Source organism: Anopheles gambiae, chromosome 2 (assembly GCF_943734735.2).
Source record: "Anopheles gambiae chromosome 2, idAnoGambNW_F1_1, whole genome shotgun sequence".
Lineage (NCBI taxonomy): Eukaryota > Metazoa > Arthropoda > Insecta > Diptera > Culicidae > Anopheles > Anopheles gambiae.
The window spans coordinates 85,781,509-85,792,583 of NC_064601.1; the positions used below are offsets into that span (position 1 = coordinate 85,781,509).

At 48.0% G+C, this 11,075-nt stretch overlaps 2 protein-coding genes across 3 annotated transcripts; one reads left to right on the top strand and one right to left on the bottom strand.

The window, feature by feature from the left end:
- Window positions 1–45: 45 nt before the first annotated feature.
- LOC1276227 (nedd8-activating enzyme E1 regulatory subunit) lies at window positions 46–2,119 on the bottom strand. Its single transcript, XM_315544.5, has 3 exons — window positions 1,868–2,119; window positions 973–1,777; window positions 46–898 (listed from the first exon to the last, which is right to left on the bottom strand). The coding sequence occupies exons 1-3, from the start codon at window positions 1,933–1,935 to the stop codon at window positions 200–202; spliced, it is 1,572 nt and encodes a 523-aa protein (XP_315544.3). The 5' UTR covers window positions 1,936–2,119; the 3' UTR covers window positions 46–199.
- A 3,398-nt stretch (window positions 2,120–5,517) lies between these two features.
- LOC1276228 (ribosome quality control complex subunit TCF25) lies at window positions 5,518–10,457 on the top strand. 2 transcript variants are annotated; one of them, XM_315546.5, is made up of 5 exons: window positions 5,518–6,471; window positions 6,692–7,164; window positions 7,498–8,547; window positions 8,621–8,773; window positions 8,855–10,457. In XM_315546.5, exons 1-5 carry the CDS (start codon window positions 6,307–6,309, stop codon window positions 9,264–9,266), a joined length of 2,253 nt encoding a protein of 750 aa, XP_315546.4. In that variant the 5' UTR covers window positions 5,518–6,306; the 3' UTR covers window positions 9,267–10,457. The 2 variants fall into 2 exon arrangements, with proteins under 2 accessions (XP_315546.4, XP_061499270.1); XM_061643286.1 differs by having other exon boundaries at window positions 8,621–10,457.
- Window positions 10,458–11,075: the final 618 nt, after the last annotated feature.

An 11,075-nucleotide genomic window follows, 5' to 3' on the forward strand; every position in this document is an offset into this window, starting at 1 on the left:
TCTATTTCAGCTTGAGAAAACTGTAATTTATCATTCAAACGCGTGTCAGATTCTACAAAATAAGGATTTTATTTCAGTGTTTCAGTATTCTAATATTAAAAGGGACCATCCGCCGCGCACATACATGCTGCCTGCGTGGTGGTTGTGTGGGTGTTTGTTGAGTTTTGAAATTAATCACGAAAACTAGCGCTAACAGCAATTATAACTTATAGGTTTCCGTCTGCGACGTCGAGCCGTCGTAGATGAACGTATTGTCGAACGGTCGGTACTGTCTGGTGACGAGCTTGATCAGCTCGTGCGCAATGCAGCCGCCCAGGTACGCCGAAATGCTGTGTATTTCCGCCCCACCGTACCGGCAGATCTCGTACGCCAGATCATCGCTCAGCGGTGTACCGATGCCCCAATCGCTGAGCATCTTCGCCGCGATGCTTTTCATGCCGGTCGTGTCCGACTCGGGGTCGCTCTCGCCCGGCAGACAGCCATAGTCCGCCTGAAACCGGTCCAGCGCGCGCAGCACGATGTAGTGGCCCATCAGCGAGTTGGGCTGCTCCAGCACGCTCGCAATGTGCGAGCTCCGATGGTAGCCCTTGTCGAACTCGTCCGTTATCTTCGTCCCGCGCACGACGGCAATGTTGGCCGCCTCGCGACAGAACAGCCGCACATCCTTGTCGGTGATGAGATCGTTCGGTTTGTTCAGCTCTTTCAGAAGCTGGCGGGCACGCCGGAACACAATCTCGGCATCGTGCGCCGCCTGATTGCGGTACACCGTTTGCAGGCTGATGTACGAGTTCGTGTCGGCCGTCATATCGGGCAGCACGCCCGGCACCGGCAGCAGCCCGTTCCCTTCGTTATCCACAAAGTCTTTCAGCGCACGTGCCATGATCCAAAATGCATTGCTCTAGACGAACAGAAGGAAGGGTGAACATTATTTTACACTTTCTACTTCAAACCGTCCGCCCTACAAATGCTTACCTCGGTATTGACGTTGACGCAACGATCGTCTTGCAGTATCTCCCGCACGGCGGCCGACGGTTTGCCACCGCCAAAGCTGGAGTTGACCGCTTTTATCGCCTCCTCAAAGTTCTCCTGCTCACCGTCCATCTTCGAGCGGATCAGCTCCCGCAACTCCGTCTTTTCGCGATAGCTGGCCGGGTACTGGCCGTCGTGCGCGTCGACCCACTCCTGCAGCACCTTGTATAGCACCACCAGCCACGGCACCTTGTTCGTGATCTGCGCCTCCGCCATGTGCTTCTTCAGCTCCTCGAACGGGTGCTCCAGCCGCAGATCCGTCTGCTTGTTGTCCGGGTGCGTTTCGACGATGCAATGTTCGCGCAGCTGCAGCCTAGCAACGCCATAGAACCCTACGGATCGGGCCACGATCAGCGGTATGTTTTGGTCCCACAGCACGTTGGACAGGCGCATGATCGTACGCTCGCTGATCGAGGTCGCGACCACCACGTCGAAGCTGCGGAAGAAATCCGGCTGCCCGTCGATCAGCTGTTCCACGTGCTCGTCCACGTAGTCGCCGTTCACGTCCGGGTTCAGCTCCTGCAGCAGCTGCATGCACCGTTTGGCCCTCGGCTGGCCGACCGAGTCGAGATCAAGGAAAAAGTTACACCCAACGTCTTCCTCCGTGACGGGCCGATGGTCCACAATGGTAAAGCCGCCGATGCCGGGCAGCACGATGCCCTTCAGTATCTCGGTGCCGAGCGCTGTAGCGTTGATCAGGCAGATCTGCGCATTTTCCAGCACCGTTTGACCATGCTCGCCCCAAAGCCTGGAAAGGACTCGCAGCAACAGGACGCTCAGAATCAGTCGTCGCGTAGGAACGGAAAAGGCAAACCGCGGAGCCGTTCGGAATGCTTACCTGATTTGCCGATCATATTTGCGGCTTTTGTCCGACAGTTCGGGAGATTTCGGTGCCGGCGAAGACATGGTAATGTTGGTTTGTAATGCTTTTCTCCCCGAAAAAAGAACGACGCAGCGGCGGTCTGAGAAAGATTGGAGGAATTCTGAAGAATTTTGCAAACAGAACCGGTATTTGCTTTTCTTCTTTTGCAAAATTCTGCTTTTCGCAGAGGGGCGCTTTGACAGTTCTGTCACAATAAACAAACCTGGTGAAAAGGCTATGCAAATGGTGATGTTTGACGAACGCCGATTTTCAAAGGGAAACATGCAGAAAATGAACAAAATTGTGATATAAAAAAGAAAAACAAGCCTTCAAAAGCTTGATTCATTTCACCCGTCTTAAATTCCACCTAAAATTCACCTTTAAATTTTCCTGTTTGAGCTTGCGCGAGAAGAAAAGCTTCACGCATTTGACAGCCCGGGCCCGAGCTTATGGGCCCCTATCGGCAGTGTGGCCAGATTATTTTGGCGGTTTTCGGTAAGCGCATCAAAATGTTATCGGTAGTTTTCGGTAGGTTAAAACTGGAAACTTAAAAGAAGTAAAAGCGAAAGAAGTGTTAAGCGGGATGGGAGGGGGGGGGGGGGGATGCTAATGCACAAAATGAAAGTTCCATCTCACGAGGATACACGAGGGTTCCATATCTAGGATATGGATTAGATTTGGTTAAGCGGTTACACAAATGAAGATTTTTCTGAAGTGTCGATCTGAAAATTGGAATTCTAAGCCAATTCTAAGATGCACATTTTTTCTCAGTGGTGACTAGTTCTTTTTCTCGAGGCTCCACGCGACCGCTTAGGGCCGCAGCAGTGCTCCATTGGATACGATTTCATCGTACGTACTGTCATTTGATTTTCGCTGAATTATTTAGATTTAATTGTTTGGCTGAGTTTTGTAGTTCAATGATTAAAAAATTGAGATTTTTTCCTTCAAACCCTAGATATATATACAGGCGGTCCCCGAGATACACGGTTATTGGGGACCGAAAAATACCGGGTATCTCGAATTTCCGCGTAAGTCGAATCTCGTGATTTCCAGCCAAAATATCACTAATTTTCGTGCAATTTTGCAAGTAGGGGGTGGTTTTAGCCACCAAATTAATTATTTGATATCCCAAATAGCCAGCTCGTACTTAGTAGCTGATTTAGGGCTGTTTAACGAAAAATCGTTCCGATGTCGTACTTTGTGGCTGATTAAGAGATAGACGGTACTTTGCGGAACTATGGAGCTTTTTAACAGGCACATGGTACTCTTTGGAACTTTGCGGCTGATTAACACTATGTGTAGGGTTCATGATGGAACGTTAAGGCTTGTTAAGAACGTGTACCGAACTTGGTGGAACTTCATAGCTTTTTAATGCATGACATCGGTACAAGGTGGGTCTTGTCAAAGTGTCAAAGACAGACGCCGCCAATCATCTCATTGCTGCTGTACAAGCTAGATTAGTTCTTTGAAGAAGGGATTTTGAAAAATTTTTGACAAAGAAAATAATCCCCGGTACCGTAGCTTAAGGAAGCTGCTTAAGCGCTATTTAGAAGGACCGCCTGGAACTTTGATGCTGTTTATCTACTGCAAAAGGCGAATTAGAGCAGCGATCTTTAGCGTGCCAAAATAAGCTGCTTAAGCAATTCTGGTTAATTGGGATGTTTCTAATGAATTGAACAGTTTTAAACCTTTTTAAATGGTATTTTACATTCGATCAACACGGAAATTATTTGGTATTTCACAATGGATGTGTCAAATCAGTACAATTTGCTCCAAGAACTGTCAAATTTTGAAAACCGCGTATCTCCGAATCCGCGTATAAGAGGTACCGTGTATCTCGGGGACCGCCTGTATACATCGGTATTTTTGGTTACTTTGCCCACAGGGCAAGGCGAGCTTTTTGGCAGCCACCGTCGCAAAACCGTCGCAAAACGTCAAAACCGACGTCACAAGTACTGCAAACTTACGTCGCCAGCGCCTCGAAATCGTTGCGAGTTTCGCTCAGAGTTTCGTTTAGAAGCCGTTTAGTGGTCGTTTAGTGGATTTGTGGCACTTGGGTAATGGTCGTTGGTGTTGATACCCACGTATCTGACCACACGACCATTCATATAGATTTTTGCTCAGAAAGTTAGAAGACTATATAGGTCATGATGAAACTTGTCGAAACACATTGCAAGAAAAGGATAGCGATATAATGATGAGTTGTAATACGCCATCTATTGATCAAACCAATGGAGCTGTGGAGCTTTCATTTTTTTTTCTATGGATATTCAATTTTCCAGTCGTTTAAGCTTAATCTGTGGCGCTTGGGTACTCAAATCTCACTTGCTTCAGTACTGGTGGTTTCGGTTGGAGTTTAGTATTTAAACAATCGTATCGCCGTTCTAGTTCTAGCGATTGTAGGCGAATGTGGATCATAAACGTCAACCTCATACATCAACTGTCAACCGAATAATGTCCAAACCTTGTACAAATGTAAAATCTTGGCAACCCGGCCGAGCTGTCAGAAAAAGAGAATAAAAAGGGGAATTCACGTTGTGTACGCAGTTGGAAAAGCACGTGTAATTCTGTGTCTTATGTCCTTCAGTCCTTAAGAATATTTTATATGACGTTGTTTACACGATGCATAACTTCAATGCGAAACCATACAACAGTACAGAGGAAATGAGAAAGCTCTCCTCCAAGCGATGAAGCTCAACTGGTTGGGGTATCCCACCAACAGAGAGCGCCACCAGCTTTTTCGCTATTTTTAGAATGCATGAGTCGTTTGCCGTCTGCTAAACGAAGTCTTTCTATATTCCGTTTAGGTAGAGAACTTGAGTCGTTTAGAAGCCGTTTAGTGGTCGTTTAGTGGATTTGTGGCACTTGGGAACCGCAGACAGCGAGATTCAAATTCAAATTTAAATGATTTTCTTTGATGAGCAATTCTCGGAATCCACGCAACTGACATTTTCTACTTATTATGAACATTAAATTTTAACGGATAAAAATAAAAAGTGCCTGGCAAACAAACGTGCATCAGCGCGATAAGTAACAAATGAGGTTAGCAATCCTTGAAACAGCATCCCAAGCTTAAACGACTGAAAAATCAAATATCTGTAATTTTCGGTAGGATAAATGGAAAATCGGTAGTTTTAGAGCGGTCACCTGTGAACCGATATAGCGCGTGGCCACGGAGCTGAAAAAATGTTGAAAAAATTTTCAACATTGTCAAAATTGCTTGTCAACTGCAAAAAAAGAGCTTTTCTCGTGGCCGCACCAAAAACATACACAAGAGCGACAAAAAGCTCCAACATTTGAATATCATCGATATTTTGTTTAAGAAGCACTAACTAGGTACATAAATCAATTAGAATCATGCATTTTAGCATTATTATCATAACAATGGGTCACAACTGCGCCAAATAGCTGTTTGTTTACGCTTTTTCACGAACGTCAAATTTTGTCAACTTTTGTCAACTTTTTTTCCTGGCGGTTCCAGGTCACAAAATTTTGACAAAAGCTAAAAAAAGTGACAAAAGCTCACATTTTGAAAAATTTGTCAGCATTTTGTCACTCCCGTGGCCTTTCGCTTATAGGCATATAAAAAATCGGTAGGAATACAGATAAATCGGTATTTCTGGTCACTCTGCCTATCGGGACGGAAACAATCACAGACACAGTTCCCAGACTGCGCAGTCAAATTTCGGGAAGTGGAAAGGATTGTGCAAAAAAAAAAGAAGTCATCTCCGAGCCTCTCCCGACCTAGTGCCTGTTTTCCGCCACACATCGATCGCAAAGACGCATTATTTGTTGGTGCGTATTTGCGTTCACGACAGCGACAGGTTTTTTTTTATTGTCGGTTCGAATAAACCCACATACTCGCCCTTCGGTGTTGGTCAGCTTCCCTTTGCCAGTGCTCTGGCAGAAGAAGTTAGTGTGCGTGTGCGTGCGTGCGTGTATGGTGGCGGATGCAAAACAAATCGCCCAGCAGAGCGGCGCAGTGTTGTGATACGAACACGCGTAATTATTGAATCGTACATTTGTAATCGTAATCGCGACCCTTGTTCGTCGTATGTGTTTGTTGTTGGTGGTGCTCTAGTGTGTACGTGTGGTACCCAAACAGCCGCTGACGTCGGCATCATCTGGGCAGGCGAGTGAAAGCGCAACAAAGCGCCACCGTGTGTTTGGTTTCCTACGGGAGCTGCGCTTCCGAACCAATCGAAAGCAATTTCCGGATTTAGGGCAACTTTCCTCGCCCATTCCCCCTCCCCGTAGTGAGTGCAAAAAGTGTGCAGCGTGTCAGTCCGTGCTGCATCCCCGTCAGCATCGTAGTGTGCATTGCGTATCGTGGGCCCATCATCTCCCATCCCCCACGTTTCCACACATTTTTCGCTGTATTGTGCGACCGCGTGTTGCATGTTGACGACGGCAACATGTCCTACCGAATACTGCGCAAGCTGCAGGGGAACGAGCTGGAGATAAAGGAACAGATCGATGAGGTGTCGGACGGTGGCGATGCCGATTACGACACCAACAGCACCAGCAGCCAGAACCGCAACAACAGCAAGAAGCAGCTCAACATCAATCGATACGATCTGGTACGAGAGTGGGGGGGGATGGCTCCGCAAACATCGGAAAAAGGGCTTTGCCCTGTTGGCTGCGTCGTTTGGGCACGTTACGTGAATGGTATTTTAATCGCAATTTTCCCGTTTTCATGCAAACCTCCGAAATGCATCTTTAATTGACTCACCATCCATGGCAACATCATCCCGCCCTCCTCTGCCAACTTTGCTCGTTCATCACACACGCACACACCAGCTGAACCAGCAACAGTCGCTGTCCGAGAGCGAGGTAAAGGAGGACGACAACGATGAGACGGAAAAGGATGCGGCCGACGGCCCGGTAAGCGTACATCTGGCCGAGGCGAAGAAGCGCAAGAAGAAGAAGAAGAAGAAGACGGGCAAGTACATCTCCAGCTCGGCGCGCCGCAGCAGCGAGGACAATGCCGACATCGAGGACGATTTTACGCGCACGGTCAAGGAGGTGGACAAGCTGTTCGGCAACTTCCCGCGCGACTCGACCGCCGATCACCCCCACCACCACCACCATCATCATCCGCCGCATCACCATCACCATCATCAGGATGGTGGCGGTGGTGGGCCAGGTGAAGGTAAGGCGGGCGGGGCCGGTGCTGTGACCGCAAAATCGTTGCTGAACGTGCAGCATAAAAATCTGAACCCGCAGTACGAGATGAAGCGCATGTTCGGCAGCAAGGTCGTCGGCGATCAACAGTGAGTATGCTTGCGAGCGGAGAAAGGAGGGAGTGGGAGTGTAGTAGGCGATGTTGCGATGTTTGTTTGATAGGTGCTTGGCAACACTGCTACAGCTGGGGGGCTCCGCCGGTGCAACAGGCTGTTGTTTTGTTGCTATTTTAACCCTTCGCTGTCGGGAAGGGGGTCGATTGCACAACCGATGGCAACAGCTGTTGGTTTGTTTTTTTGTTGTTTTGTAACGATTTTTTTTTTTGAATATGTTTTGGATGAGTGAATTGCATAGGAATGAAAAAATACCATCTGTTGGTTTGCAATTTCTAATAAAGATGCTCTTCAACCCGCTCGTTGCAGAAACAAGCGACGCAATGCACGTGGTGCGTCCCGGCTGCAAAAGTCGACCTACCTGGTCAACCCGAAGGAATCGTGGCCCCCGGTCGGCAAGTCGGGCATCTACATGAACCTGGTGCAGGCACCGGAACCGGGCACGTCGACGTCCGCCGCCGGGCCGAAGGCCATCTTCGACAAGAACGTCATCTACTTTGCGTTCGAGCACAGCCCCTCGTACCGGCAGGTGCAGCAGAAGTTCCTCGACGCGGTCGAGAGCATGGACTCGGAGAACATCATACGCATCATCAACCAGTACCCGTACCACGTGGACTCGCTCATACAGCTGAGCGAGCTGTGCAAGATGACGGACGATCACGCGATGGCGTCGGAGCTGATCGAGCACGCGCTGCTCGCCCTCGAGTCGTCCTTTCACACGATGTTCAGCCTGACGCAGGGCAACTGCCGGCTGGACTACCGGCGGCAGGAGAATCGGGCCCTCTTCATCGCGCTCTTCAAGCACGGGCAGCATCTGGAGTCGCGGGCCTGCTCGCGGACCGCGCTCGAGGTCGCCAAGCTGATACTGTCGTTCGATCCGGTGAACGACCCGCTGGCCATGATCCTGATCGTCGACTACTACGCGATCCGGGCGAAGCAGTACGAGTGGCTGGTGACGCTGTACGAGGAGTGGGACGCAACGAACAATCTGTCCCAGCTGCCGAACATGGCCTACTCGTACGCGATGGCGCTGTTCCATCTGAAGCGCACCGAGGCGGCCGATAAGGCACTGCAGTACGCGCTGCTCATGTTCCCGGGCGTGCTGCGCCCGCTGATGGACGAGCTGTCGATACAGGCGGACAGCCGGGTGGCCGGGCACAACTACTTCGGGCCGGGCGCGTACAACAAAGCGCTGGTGGCGCTGCAGCAGCTGATGTCGCTGTACGTGTGCCGCTCGAAGCTGGTGTGGCGCGATGCGGAACTGTTGCCGTGGCTGGAGCGGAACGTGAACGCGGTGCTGGATCGGGTCGATGCCAAAGAGGACGTGGTGGCCGAGTACGCTACCAAGCGGAGTCAAAGGTACGAGGGGAACGGCGGTTGAACGGTGTTCTTTATCAGTGTTACAATAAATGTATAAATTCTCGTTTCAAAGGTATTCCAATCCGCCCCGGCAAGTGCTGCGTCATATTGTGCTGTCGGATTTCAAGGAAAAGGTACCGCTGGCACAGTTTATCAAAAAGGAAACCGACCCAATGCTGATGTACGATCCGCTGCCACCGCTCGACTCCATCAACATCTACTCCCGGTTCGTGCGGAAAGGGCTGCTGTGCTACTACTCAACAGAAGATACTCAAATACGCTCCTTTTGTCCATTTTGCTTTTCCAGACCCACGCTGACAACAAACGCGCAGCGACTTCCGAATGACCCGCTCCATCTTTTCTTTCAATCGTTGCTTCCTAATTTTAACGCTCAAGCCCAACCTGCTGCTCCACCGGCTGCTGCCGCCGCCGCCGCTGCTGTTGCTGCTGCTCCGCCTCAGCAGGCAAATGTTGCTGCTGCTGCAGCTGCCGCCGCGGCTGCCGCTGCTGCTGCTGCCGGTGGCGAGGGTGCGGGTGGCGCTGCCGGTGCCGACCGGGACAATGGAAGCATGGCGACGTACAGCAGCACGCTGGTCACGATCGTGGAAGCGATGCGCGAGTTCCTGTCCGGCATCCGTGCGCTCGAGCGACCGAACGACGCAGACGTGGACGAAGCGGAGAGCACCGAGGAGGACGAACCGAACGACTTTCTGATGTAAATCGACACGCCTGGAGAACAGCCAACTTTCTACTACTGCTACTACCAGTCCTCCTCCTTCTCTGCTGCCCCCAATAACCGCCTCCCTCTCCCAATGTTGGAGCGCTTGGAAAAGAACTGCTGAAATGCTAAAATCTACTACTTATCCATATATCTACACAATACACATACAATATGCGCTGTGGAAATGGCAACGGCCGATAAAGTTAGTCATTAGTGAATAGTTTCATACACAGCTGCCCTCTTTCGGTTTAGGTGTGCGCCGCGTGCCTGTGAGTGTTTGTTTGTTTGTTTGTTTTGTGTCGGAGATGATCCCTGTTCGATTGTGTTGTTGAAGGAATCGAAAACCCCCCATCATAATATACTCAAACACACCCACCAACAGCCGGTACGATAGGATCGCGTTTATCATGTGTGTATGGTCTAGTTTTGTAAGTGCTTACAGCATAGTACAGTGCGCGTACTTTACACTTTACTTTTCCGAACCGACATTATTAGCATACCTTGCATCAGCTCATGTAATACGACGTTAATGGACGGATAATATCATGTATTTGCTATCGCTATCGTTTGTTGTTGTTTCGAGCGTGAGCGTAATTATCGATGTCGCCGTTGTCGGAAGATTCATTTTAAAAAGTAAGCAAAGGATTCGCTTTTCGACAACTTATAAAGTAAATTGCGGCCCATTTCGGTGAAGGGAATTAAAATTACGTTTCAAACCCGTTTCTTTGTTAAGCAGTGCCACTTAAATACCTTTAAATTGGCCGATGTCAACTTCACTACTTTGTTATGATGATTCAGCCTTTTATTGTCTGAATATTCGTTATTAGAGAACTTTTTTTTTTGTCGTGCACTACTAGCAACGAGTTGATATGTTGTTTGTTGCATTTAACCTTTAACCTTTTTCGAGCGATTTATTAGAACAACAACCAAAACAAAACAGAACTTGCAAAAAAAAAGTACTAACGGCTGCGAGAAAATGAATACGCCCATCTTTTTGTACGCTTAACGCTTATTATCCTAACGAAAGTGGAATTATTTCCAGAAAAAGAAAAAGGAAAGAATATAATTCAAGTGTCACCGAAGACGAATGTTTTGCGCCAGAGGAAAGAGGGTTCAAGTTCAAGGTGCGTATGTTAACCACCGGAAAATGAACTATTGAAAAATAAATCGTATTTTCTTCAAGCAAGAAGTGTGTATGTGTGTGTGTGTTTAAAATTTTGATTAACAACAATTCGCCTGTGAGAAGTTTAGAAATATATTAAAATTGAGTCTGCTCGTCAAACGTGTAAAAGAAGGAAGAAGAAGAAGAAAAAGAACTATATTTATATAAAAGCTTCATTCAACGTAATTATTATACATAAATGCAATTGCAGTATAAAAAAAGAAACATTTGTACTTCGTTGTACTTATGGTGTGTTATTAAAATCAAACCAATAAAAATGGTAAAAATTGACTAACAAAAAAAAAAATGCAGAATATTCACGAGAATAGCTAAACCTGTATCAACCACCACATTAGCAGTGGAATTTGTCAACAAACTTTTCCTTAACAAAAAAAAAACAGCAAGGACTGCACGAGTGAAGAGAAGAGAAAAATAAAGAGATTAATAGAACGCAGCAACAAAAACCAATATATCGAAGGAGAAGCAATTATGCATTAACCAAATGGGAAAAAGAGAGCTGTTTACCAAACAAGCAGCATGAATCACACAAGCCAGTGTGTACGAATGGTGATAGTAGCAGTACGGTGATAACGGTTCGGGCTCGTGCTCCATTTTTATTCACATCATTTTAATAAAGCAAATAAA

Coding starts and splice junctions, on each gene's coding strand:
- LOC1276227 (XM_315544.5), bottom strand. CDS start 1,935: ATGTCTTCGCCGGCACCGAAATCTCCCGAACTGTCGGACAAAAGCCGC. Junction 1,778..1,867: donor AAATATGATCGGCAAATCAG/GTAAGCATTCCG, acceptor AGTCCTTTCCAG/GCTTTGGGGCGAGCATGGTC. Junction 899..972: donor GCGTCAACGTCAATACCGAG/GTAAGCATTTGT, acceptor CTGTTCGTCTAG/AGCAATGCATTTTGGATCAT.
- LOC1276228 (XM_061643286.1), top strand. CDS start 6,307: ATGTCCTACCGAATACTGCGCAAGCTGCAGGGGAACGAGCTGGAGATA. Junction 6,472..6,691: donor ACATCAATCGATACGATCTG/GTACGAGAGTGG, acceptor CGCACACACCAG/CTGAACCAGCAACAGTCGCT. Junction 7,165..7,497: donor AAGGTCGTCGGCGATCAACA/GTGAGTATGCTT, acceptor CGCTCGTTGCAG/AAACAAGCGACGCAATGCAC.